This window comes from Hibiscus syriacus, unplaced genomic scaffold (genome assembly GCF_006381635.1).
Source record: "Hibiscus syriacus cultivar Baekdansim isolate YM2019G1 unplaced genomic scaffold, ASM638163v2 tig00112988_pilon, whole genome shotgun sequence".
Classification (NCBI taxonomy): domain Eukaryota; kingdom Viridiplantae; phylum Streptophyta; class Magnoliopsida; order Malvales; family Malvaceae; genus Hibiscus; species Hibiscus syriacus.
The window spans coordinates 1,557,225-1,568,543 of NW_024063432.1; the positions used below are offsets into that span (position 1 = coordinate 1,557,225).

The following is an 11,319-nucleotide window of genomic DNA, read 5'->3' on the forward strand; positions in this document are numbered from 1 at the left end:
TAGTATATGTTTTAAATATTTTCAATCATTTGATAGTGAACGTTTAATTACTTTATTACAACCGTTGGTGTTTAAACTCACAACTTATAAAATACTCTCAATCATTTGACAGTGAACCATTATTTATCTCACTACAATTGTTGGCGTGAGTAGGGTTATTTATTGCATTATGCCTTTTAAAAAAGCGCCTTTTAGAAAACGCTTGTTCTAAAAAAAACACCATCTAAAAAAGTGCTCTCTATGCGACATGTCTTTATCTTACTCGACACAAAAGGATGTCAGTTTGAGAAATAATCTCAAACATGTGTTAGTTTAGATATTATTTTTGAGGTGATATTTGAATAAAAGAATTTAAATCGGAGGTTTTTCAAACGCATCCTAAATCATTATATTATATCAATTTTTAAGAGGGTTTATTGTTCGATTTTAATTGAAGTAACTGAATCAAAATTTAGTTAGGTTATTCAGCCATGTAATTAGATGTTAAATTGATTAATAATTAATTTTTTAAAACCCAATTATCAATTAATTTAGTTCAAAATCATTTAATTAATTGAACTAATCGAAAAATATTATATATATTTATTAAGTTCAAACTCATTAACAATCAAGAGCTAACCATCTCTTGACCATACAAGACCCATTAAACTTTTAAGATCCGACAATGAACCATTGAGATCGGATGATGAAAAATCGAAGAGTCCATTATTGATTTGAGAAGAATAAGGTGTTTCCCGGTGAAGCAAAGCCCGAAATCGTGTTCAAGGGGTCTAAAAAGTGTGTGTGGGAAAGCTTGGGCTTCATCGACCGACAAATGTGACCGCCGATGATTGTAGACACAATGGTCGACGAGCCCGTCCATTAAATTTTTAACGATAGAGTATTAAAATGAAACAAAAACTAAAAATTAAATATTATTTTAATTTATTTTATATAAAAAAATAGATACTAAACCGGATCAAAACTAATATAGTTTAGTACTAAACGCACAATTTACCGTAGAATATTTTAGGTCGGATGAATTCATGTGCTCGCGTTGGGCCTACAGGCGCTGTCGGGTGGGACAGGGCTGCTTCTTCGAATCCATGACATTGACACATCAATATCCTACGACAAAACGCAACGTCCGTTGCCACTGGCATCCATAAAACCAAAAACCTAGCCATCACTGCCGTTGTTTCTCCGCCTAAAGATGGCTCAACTCAAGGCTATTTCACCAACTTCGTCCATTAATCTCGCTTCTTGCGGCCCCAAAAGAAGTAATTCTCCTTAGCATTCCAAGCTTTTATATGCTCTTCGCTTCATTTTCGTTTAAATTTTAGTACTTTTTTTGAATGATTTTATAAGCTGATGTGCTGTTTTGATTCTTTCATTTTGCAGACACATTGTCCAACCCTGATAACTTCATCTGCTCCAGGAAGTTTTCGTCTCTCCAAGAGGTAATATCAAAATCTTGCCCCCTTTCTGGGTTCTTCTAATTGTTTGTAGTTTGCTCTTACAATCTCCTTTTCGGAATGTGCTTTGAGAAATTTCATTGACAGTTAAGTGGGAAATCTAGTTCACTTCATGGTCATGCTATTGTAAGTAACAATGGGCCTATCTCTTTAACACACAAGAATCGAGGTGAGCGTTAGCATTGCTCGATTATTTGACATTTTCGTAACCATAGAGATGACTCCCTTCTCTTCTTTTGAATTTTGCATGTTGTTTTTGCTTGTTCTGTTTGTTCTACCTGCGGGAAACTTTAGAAGAATTTATTAGATATTGCGTTTTGTATTCGGCTTCTGTTGTTGATATTTCGTCTAGCATATCTTCTGATATATTTTCCACTATGCCATTTTAGTTCAAAGTTGTTTCGGTTCCATATGCATTGCATGTTGTTTTCACTTGTTCCGTTTGTCCTACGGTCCTACCTGCTGGAAACTTTACTAGAATTTCTTCTATTTTGTGTTCTGTATTCGGCCTCTGTTGTTGGATATTTCGTCTTGCATATCTTCTGATATATTTTCCACTATTGCATTTTTGTTCAAAGTTGTTTTGGTTCCATATCCATTGCATGCTGTTTTCGCTTGTTCCGTTTGCCCTACATGCGGGAAACTTTAGTAGAATTTCTTCTATTTTGCGTTCTGGATTCGGCCTCTGCTGTTGGATATTTCGTCTTGCATATCTTCTGATATATTTTTCACTATTGCGTTTTACTTCCAAGTTGTTTCGGTTCCATATGCATTTTATGTTGTTTTCGCTTGTTCCGTTTGTCCTACCTTCGGGATACTTTTGTAGAATTTCTTCTGTTTTTCTTTCTGTATTCGGCCTCTATTGTTGGATATTTCATCTTGCATATCTTCTGAGATATTTTTCACTATTGCATTTTAGTTCCAAGTTGTTTCAGTTCCACACGCAGTTTTCCTTGTAAACTCACAGGGATTCGAGCTGTTTTATCGAGCGACACAGGGGCAGAAGCTTCCAAAGCTACAAAGGGTGGAGGGCTGCGAGGCAAATTAAACAAAGTTGTTTTAGCCTACAGTGGTGGCTTAGACACTTCTGTTATTGTTCCATGGCTGAGGTAGTTGTACTGTTTTATCTTATATATTCTAATACTATCCATTTCTTTGGTCGAACGAGTTACCGCTGTTCTGTCGTTATTCTCGAAGCACAAGCTTTACGATTAGTTTTTTTTTCTTGATCATTAAGATACACTTATGAAACCTCTGATTTCATTATTTTGCTTTTGCAGGGAGAACTATGGTTGTGAGGTTGTTTGCTTCACAGCCGACGTTGGCCAAGTAAGTGGGAGAAACAAGTTTGCTAAGCAGTTTAATTTACTCTAGTTCTTTTATTATGCGGTTTATGTTTATAATGCCATCTTATTATGTTCATAATTTATATGCCATTTCAAACTTTTGCAGGGAATAAAGGAGTTGGATGGTCTGGAAGAAAAGGCCAAGGCAAGCGGTGCTTGCCAGTTAGTAGTTAAGGACTTGAAGGAGGAATTTGTGAGAGACTATATATTTCCTTGCTTGCGAGCTGGTGCCGTTTACGAAAGGAAATACTTGTTGGGGACCTCAATGGCCCGGCCGGTTATTGCGAAGGTTACTATCTGTTTCGGTATTTATACATTCTGTCAAGCATGACACTTGAAGCTCTTCTTAGAATCTTCATAACATGCTACCTGTGAACTGCGACTTGTACTTCATTTGCCGGGATCCTATTTTACTTTTACTTCGAATGTGATTAAGGTTTGTTAATTGAGGAAATCAAATAGGTGTTATAAAATTCAACCTCTTCCGTGACAAGATTATTATGACATAATAATGATAGATAATGTATGATCCCCGGTTAATAAAAGTGTCTTTTGTTCTTCTGCAGTATCTTTAACTTCAACTGCATTTTCTTTTTATGACAGGCCATGGTGGATGTTGCAAGAGAGGTCGGCGCTGATGCTGTTTCTCATGGATGCACAGGGAAAGGAAATGATCAGGCATGCCTTTCAACCCAACCTTTGTTCGGATTAATTGTTTGTTTCTTCAGAAAAAAAAAATATTTACCAATATATTATCCATCCAGGTTCGGTTTGAGCTTACATTCTTTGCTCTAAATCCCGAATTAAATGTTGTGGCTCCTTGGAGGGAATGGGATATTACAGGGAGAGAAGATGCTATTGAGTATGCTAAGAAGCATAATGTGCCTGTTCCGGTGACAAAGAAATCGATATATAGCAGAGACAGGAACTTATGGCACTTAAGCCACGAGGTTCGGTAACTAAGCCTTATTTGTCTGTTTCTTGTTGGCGCTTCGGTCTTTCTATAAGCTCCTTTGCTATACTTAACACGATTCCGTTCGATATTAATCAAACCTGGCATTGAAGGGAGATATCTTGGAGGACCCAGCAAATGAACCTAAGAAAGATATGTACATGATGAGTGTTGACCCGGAAGATGCTCCTAATCAACCAGAGTATGTTATACCTGCTGCCTCTATTGATTTTTCGTGTGTTTTGTGTGTCAATTTAACAGCGCTTCACACGCACATCGTCTACAGATACGTGGAAATCGGAATTGATTCAGGTATCCCTGTTTCACTTGATGGAAATACTCTTTCGCCGGCTTCTCTTCTCGCTGAACTCAATGAAATCGGCGGGAGACATGGGATCGGTCGTATCGATCTGGTTGAAAACCGCCTTGTTGGTATGAAGAGTCGTGGAGTCTACGAAACTCCCGGTGGTACCATCCTATTCAACGCCGTGCGTGAACTGGAGACTCTAACCCTCGATCGCGAAACCATTCAAGTTAAAGACTCACTTGCCCTCAAGTACGCCGAGCTAGTTTATGCAGGAAGGTGGTTCGACCCACTTCGTGAGTCCATGGACGCATTTATGGAGAAGATTACAGAAACCACTACCGGTTCCGTTACTCTGAAACTATACAAAGGATCGGTTTCCGTAACTGGTCGGACCAGTCCCTATAGCTTGTACCGAGAGGATATCTCCTCCTTCGAGAGCGGCGACATATACGATCAAGCCGACGCAGCCGGGTTTATTCGCCTCTACGGTCTTCCGATGAGGGTCAGGGCAATGCTCAAGAAGGGTATCTAGGTGCATTCTTTTTTTGTATCAGTGGAATTTCAGGGCTTGGCTTAATAATAATGGTGTATTGTGAATGGATCAAGTATGACATATCATTTTACGTTTAGTACCTAAACTATTAATATTGGTATATTTTAGTACTTTAACTTTTAATTTTTTTTTAAAATCATATCTAATGTTTAGTTTTTGTTTTATTTTAGTACATTGCCGATAAAAACTTAATGATCCTATATTTTTTATGAGTAAATTATATCATTCATCACTCAACTATTTTCTCACTTCTATTTTGGTGCTAAAGTTTAAAATTTTCAATTGAACTATTGAACTTTCAAATTATTCCTAATTTAATCACTCTAATTTAGGGGTGTTCATTCGGTTAAAACAGTGGCCGACCGAACTGAAATACATTTAACCGAATTAATCAAACTTTTTTTCTTTAACCGTTAATCGAACCGAACTTTTTTTTAAAGTATTAACCGAACCGAATAAATTTTGGTTAATTTTCAAATTAACTAAATGTTTTCTAGAATTTTAGAATTTAACATTTTTTAATTAAAAATAATAATTTATAATTAATTTAAATAATATCTAATTATAAATAATATCTAATTAATTTGATTCAAACATTTTGCATTTAGTTTTGATATTATTTTAATTAATTAATATTGATTTGGGTTTTAAATGAGTTTTAAATGGATTGGGTCTCTTAATATAATTATATTTAAAGGTTAATTCGGTTAATTAACCGATTTCGAACCGAATTAACCGTTAACCGAATTCCAAAAAAATCTTTAATCGTTCCCCGATCGAATTAATTCGGTGGTCGACCGAATTAACCGAACTAATTCGAGTTAATTTGGTTAAAACCGAATTTTGAACACCCCTACTCTAATTTACTTTATTAATAATTTTTGTGACGTGACATTTTTATTATTTTATTAATATATAGTTTAAAAAATGAAAGTTAGAGTGATTAAATTAGGAGTAATTTGAAAGTTAAGTAACTGAATTTTAAAAAAATTAACTTTGGTGACCAAAATAAAAGTGAGAAAATAGTTGAGTATAATTTTTGTGACGTGACATTTTTATTACTTTATCCTTATTTGTTATATCAAAATATAAGTTTCGCATAACCTTCCCTTTTGAAATTATATTACTTTACTAGTTAAACAGTAGATGTGATGTCCTTGATCTGTTTTGTTGTTTGTGTAAACGATGACATACTTCACATAACTACAATTCTGACAAGAATTTAGTTCTCATGGGTATGTCCTTAAAGCCATGGACATTGTGTGGTTCTGCAAGAGTTTGAGAAAACTATGCCCCAATAGTCTCTTTAAAGCGCCCTCACTTCACTCTTACATAGGTGATTTATGTTGTTCGACTCACCGTAGCACTCAATAGTCATTAAAAACCTAGCTTAGCCTATACCACTTTGACATAGGAACGAATTTGGGATAAAAAACCCCATAGTGACCGTACACGGATTATACAATTAGGTTGTCCCTTTTAACCTAGATATTGGGATCTCCAGTCAACAAGGTAGGGTTTTCCTTCACATAACGCCTTTAAATTTCATGGGTTTTAGTCTATTCCTTTTAGATATCTTCTCAACTTGATCTTGATTTAATCATTGGGTTAGCGGATCCACAATGTTATCATTTGATTTTACAAAATCAATAAAGATAACTCTATTTGAGAACAATTGTCTAATGAAATTGCGACAACATTGCATATATCTCGACTTATCATCATACTTAAAATTTTATGCTAGTCACATTATATACATACTGTGGGCACACGTTTTAGCCATTCAAGAATATATTCCAAGAAATTTCAAAGCTATTTAATTCGTACCGGGTAGAATATCCGCAAGCCCCCGGAAGGCCAAACGGTTCGGACATTGATGTCGCCCACGTCGTGCAGGTGCGCCCCAACCTGAATGGGTTCGATGGGCTTCAATTTACACCCCTCATGTGTCTGCACGCGAGGCACAATTCAAATCATTCAGCTTATTCTCTAGACTCATCTAGAACTATAAACTTAAATTTCATTATGAATTTGGTTATAATCGTTTTCTTAAAGATTTTCACATCACGACTTCTCTTTCAATGTGAAACATATTCACTTGTGTTGTTGATATTTTAAATATCAAATTCCAACTAGCTTCAGTCTATCATTCTAACGGAAAACCAAGAGCTTGTCGGCCGTGAAAAATCAGTTGATCAATAAAAACATTTGATATTTCTTAAAAGACCTAATGTCTCATCTCACTAAGACGAGCTGAATTTTAACACGGATAAATTGTGTTATTAATTTAGACTTACTAATGGTATGGACCACAGAACTAGAGGACTAAATTATGCTAAATAAAAAATTGAGGGACTAAAGCTATTGTTAAGCCATTCTTATTTTTAAAAATTTACATGGAAAACAATTCGATGACACATGAATACTGCATGTGGAGTCATTCAGTTCAAATGTCACATTTGCTCAACATAAATAGAGCTCGAGCAATGAATCGGAAGGCCAGCTGAATCGCCAAATCTGACCGGAAAATGTGGCAAGATGACTCTCGCCGTTGTGTGATAAACAAACGACTGATATCGGAAATATAACTCCGCAACGGGACTTTGGCCGGTCAATAAGACACCATCCATGGAAGATGGGAGTTCTCCTGGTCTATCAATTACCTTTTAACCTTACAGCATTATACAGAGCCTCTTCCGCAATAGGCCTCCACTGTTCCGCACACGAGTAGTTGATTCCGAGACCAACACTAAGTCCTCTCAGAAGATGTACCGTACGAAGAATCGAAAACAGTTCTTCCGGAAAAGACTTCCATGGCCAAGAAAAAGAATTCTTTATAAACACGAGAAACGAAGGAACGTTGAATGCTAAATGAAGGGATAAATCTTATAAGAACCGAGTGTTCCGACAATGTGAATATCAACAAACGGTGAGCAAGAATAATGATCGGCTTCCCTTACTTGTACACCGATTTTTTTTATCGAAGCATCATCAGAGAATGGTTGCAGCATTACGACTCCTAGGTAGTTTTGTATCAAACATCGTCTGCGCCAAGCGAAGCAGTTCCTGTTGTTCATTCTTACAATTGCTTACAGTAACAATGCCAAGTTCCCTAAAAGCAAGGATAACAAAACATAATCTACACGGATAAGATATCCGAAAAAGCTAGGATAACAGCGTCAAACCAATGCATTATCAAAAGTATCACTCAATATATGTGAATCAACCGGCATTTTCCGGTCATATCCGAGCAACCAAATTTCATATGGAAAGGCTGCTATAAAAAACATAAACCGAAACTAAGAAGTTTACCTATAGCTTTCGATTGCTTTTACGGGATCGTTATCAGCCATGGCAAGAACCAAATTAGCATATCCAAGCCTCAACTGGTCTGGTAAATCCTTCACTTGCCCGTAGTCCAGCAAGGCAACCTGAGTTAAAGCGAAAAAGAAAATAATCGCACAATCAGCAGTATGCAATATGGCATGTCAGTATGCTATATAACAGACTTAAAAGTTAAAAACCATGACAGCCAACTCGCCTCGGAACCTTTACAGATCAGTATATTTCCGGGATGGGGATCTGCATGGAAGAAACCGGTCTTTAGTATCATCTGTCCATATGCTAGTGTCAAACTCTTCAGTATATTCCTGCATTTACAAGTGTTATTTTAAGGCCGTTATCATACATTCTCTAAAAAGCTACGGTAAAGGAGGAGAACGGTAGTCATTTATCGATAGGTATACAGATCTTCTTATTTTCTCTTTTGAGCAGGATTAAGAAGTAAATAACATAGTAAACCCAAAGTGATAGACTCGTAGGACTTCAGAAAGAACCTAAGAAACGTTAACAGGAAGAAAAACGCTAAGCAATAAGATGATCGGGTAATCAAAGAAGGCGGGATAACGCAATACCAAAAACTGGAATTTATTGCTTCATTTCAAGTTCACATGAAAAGGACAAATGCAGTAAGTATAGCTGGTAAGGTAAGAAGGAATGAGATAAGAAACCACATGGTCTCTTTAGTATTCAAGATGCTTACTGCTTTGCCACCATAGCCATCTTACTACCGGGATTTACTCCTCTTCTAGCCATTTCATCACCAAGATTCAAGATTGGGATTCCGTCGATATAGTCCATCACTAAGACCCTCCTATTTAAACAAGTAAACACCACATCAACTGCACTGGCAAAGCATTTCAGCTTGTCAATCGAACTGATAAAAACAAAACAAAATCCTAAACTAAAATATATAATGCATTTCCAGGCATCCTCGCCTCATATCCTTGGCTAGTCCTAGGACTAACCTGTACAATAAATAAGTAGAAAAAAAAATTAACTTGCCTTGTAACCAAGCCTTGACGCACTCTCGGAACCAAGACTGGAGTCTTTTTGTTATTCTCGTATAAGAAACGGCGAATTCTCTCCATAGCATTGGCTTCTCTTGGAAAGTCAAACTCATATCCGATCTTGATAGCACAAAGGGTAAGTAAGTAACTACTTGCACAAGAACAAAGAAATTCAAACGATACTCTCAATTTACATAATCTGAAAAGTATTTAAAGCATAAGTGCTATCAAAAACTAGATTAAAACATTAACACGAGAAAGTTCACTGTTGAGACTTTACATCCAACTATAATTACAGTTACCAAAACTTCAGGAATTGAGATCAACCATCTAAAATGGACATTACTATACAAATTTCATCACTAGAGCTTGACCAACATCATGAGTTGCAAAATTTTATCAGAGTGTAGTTTCTCATCTATCGTACTGAACAGGTTAAAGAAATACCGAGTATAATTACTAACAGAACAAATTGAACAATCTGATATAATATTACACCTCATGGTAGTTTGATTCAAGTAAGAACAACGGTTAAATTCAATAAAATCGGGGAAAACAAGAAAGATAATTCTAGCTTGACCAATTTCTGAAATGGTTAATTCTTCTCGTACCAATATTAATTATTTTAAAGATAGAAGAAAAAGTTAAGAAATGAAACACAATAAATTGGAAAACAAGGATAGATAATGTGCTTTGCAAGGAGCATCAGTGTGAATATGGATACCTGTTTTTCCATTTCCTTGGTAACGGAATATAGATCAAACTTTACATCGGTCTTTTGCATGTACAGTGCAAATGCTTGCAAGTTACGTATATCTGTCATCATCAGATCTTGGACTCCTGGATGTTGAACCTGCCACACACTTAAGTAGCAGGAATCACATGAACATACATGGCTTTAAAATCATCATCAAGGGGACTTACCTTTACAACAACATCATTCTTATCACCTCGCAGTCTTGCTCGATGAACCTAATTCAGATATGAACATACTTTAAGGTATATCCATAGGATTCTTATGAGCATTATTCTATTTCCATTTAAAACAGCAAATGTGCCATAACCTGCAGTATGTTGGTAAGCATGAACCTTATTTATGAAAATATTGTATGTTTAAATACTGAAACCTATATCGTTCTCAGCTGCTCATGTAAGAATTTTAAGCATGGTAAAGAAACGGAAAACAAACCTGTGCGATCGATGCTGAACCAAGAGGATTTACTTCAAAGTTTTCAAAAATTTCGCTGATACTTCGACCAAAATCCTCCTCTAAAACAAGCCGAACGGCATCAAACGGTGTTGCTGGGGCTTGATCACACAAAGTAACAAGCCTTTTCACCCATGCCGCCGGGGCTAGGTCTGGTTTCCCAACAATTTGAGCAATCTAATTCAATTCAATTGACAGTACCCAACAAGCAATTAAAACAGAATCCTCAACATATTACAGTATCTCGAAACGAAAACATAAGAAAAATCGAACATAAAGGTAAAATTCGGTCTTTAATTGAACAGCAAAGAGCTAAGAACAGCAAAGTCAACAAAAGGAGCAATCAATTAGAATTCAAACAGTGAACAAAGTAAAAAAAAAAGGGACATAACCCATTTAAATCAGCACCATTTTCAAAGCAAAACTTATGGTAAGAATCAAAGAAAAAAGGGAGAAAAATAGAGAAAGAAGCCAATTAATGTATACCTTAAGGAAGAACCCACCAAGATCAGAACACATAGCGTAGATTTTATCAGCAGCAAGCTCATGTTGTTTTTCCCACATTGCTTCTTGCTTTTCCGCATCCTTCACAAAACTCACTCGAAGCTGAAACACCTATGGTATCAACAATTACCCAACAACCAAAAACCTATCAAAATTACTAGGAAACTAAAGCGGGAGATATCATAATAGATAAACAAATGAAGAAGAAACCTTGTAGCCAGTATAAATATCAGCTGCTCGAACCCAGAACTGAAATGAGCGATGCCAAGGTCTCAAACTATGAGAAACCTTCTCTTGAATACCTTTGAAATCGAAACCAGAAGCTAAAGCATTCATCCCCCCTTCAGTTTGGGTATTTATTGGAATTTATGTTAATGAAGAATCAAGGACTCTGCTTTTGATTAGCACAAGGAAGAATATTTAAGCTCCAAGTTTGGGTTCTTATTTATTGACGGTGAAAACGATGGAAACGGAGAAAACCCTTTTTACAAAGAGATCAAAGAGAGGAGTTGAAGGTAGAACGTGGAGAAAGCTACGAAAGTGAAATATTTGAGTGACCAAAATGGCAGTTGCTTGGTTTACAAGGCTTGCTTTTGGGTTTACTTTTGTTAATTTTTCCTTATAAAACAAAGTACAATCAAATGAGA

The 11,319-nt window shown here is 36.1% G+C and overlaps 2 protein-coding genes across 4 annotated transcripts; one reads left to right on the top strand and one right to left on the bottom strand.

The window, feature by feature from the left end:
• The first annotated feature begins 1,153 nt into the window (after positions 1–1,153).
• Positions 1,154–4,652, top strand: LOC120185127 (argininosuccinate synthase, chloroplastic-like). 2 transcript variants are annotated; one of them, XM_039189423.1, is made up of 10 exons: positions 1,154–1,259; positions 1,381–1,439; positions 1,542–1,623; positions 2,374–2,563; positions 2,735–2,783; positions 2,907–3,089; positions 3,404–3,478; positions 3,565–3,750; positions 3,866–3,954; positions 4,039–4,652. In XM_039189423.1, exons 1-10 carry the CDS (start codon positions 1,193–1,195, stop codon positions 4,589–4,591), a joined length of 1,533 nt encoding a protein of 510 aa, XP_039045354.1. In that variant the 5' UTR covers positions 1,154–1,192; the 3' UTR covers positions 4,592–4,652. The 2 variants fall into 2 exon arrangements, with proteins under 2 accessions (XP_039045354.1, XP_039045355.1); XM_039189424.1 differs by having other exon boundaries at positions 1,155–1,259; positions 2,422–2,563; positions 4,039–4,651.
• A 2,643-nt stretch (positions 4,653–7,295) lies between these two features.
• Positions 7,296–11,206, bottom strand: LOC120185129 (aarF domain-containing protein kinase 1-like). Of its 2 annotated transcripts, XM_039189425.1 has the most exons (11): positions 10,883–11,205; positions 10,655–10,783; positions 10,151–10,345; positions 9,886–9,933; positions 9,686–9,814; positions 8,957–9,081; positions 8,655–8,765; positions 8,154–8,262; positions 7,925–8,043; positions 7,573–7,724; positions 7,296–7,420 (listed from the first exon to the last, which is right to left on the bottom strand). In XM_039189425.1, the coding sequence occupies exons 1-10, from the start codon at positions 11,006–11,008 to the stop codon at positions 7,604–7,606; spliced, it is 1,212 nt and encodes a 403-aa protein (XP_039045356.1). In that variant the 5' UTR covers positions 11,009–11,205; the 3' UTR covers positions 7,296–7,420; positions 7,573–7,603. The 2 variants fall into 2 exon arrangements, 1 of the variants encoding a protein (XP_039045356.1); XR_005522091.1 differs by lacking the exon at positions 7,296–7,420 and having other exon boundaries at positions 7,596–7,724; positions 7,925–8,047; positions 10,883–11,206.
• Positions 11,207–11,319: the final 113 nt, after the last annotated feature.

Excerpts from the sequence above, each read along its gene's own strand:
- LOC120185127 (XM_039189423.1), top strand. The coding sequence starts at position 1,193 with ATGGCTCAACTCAAGGCTATTTCACCAACTTCGTCCATTAATCTCGCT. Across the intron at positions 1,624-2,373 it reads TTTAACACACAAGAATCGAG|TTCCAAGTTGTTTCAGTTCC; the intron begins GTGAGCGTTAGC and ends ATTGCATTTTAG. Across the intron at positions 2,784-2,906 it reads TCACAGCCGACGTTGGCCAA|GGAATAAAGGAGTTGGATGG; the intron begins GTAAGTGGGAGA and ends AAACTTTTGCAG.
- LOC120185129 (XM_039189425.1), bottom strand. The coding sequence starts at position 11,008 with ATGAATGCTTTAGCTTCTGGTTTCGATTTCAAAGGTATTCAAGAGAAG. Across the intron at positions 10,784-10,882 it reads ATATTTATACTGGCTACAAG|GTGTTTCAGCTTCGAGTGAG; the intron begins GTTTCTTCTTCA and ends TTGATACCATAG. Across the intron at positions 8,263-8,654 it reads ATGGCTATGGTGGCAAAGCA|GAATATACTGAAGAGTTTGA; the intron begins GTAAGCATCTTG and ends TTGTAAATGCAG.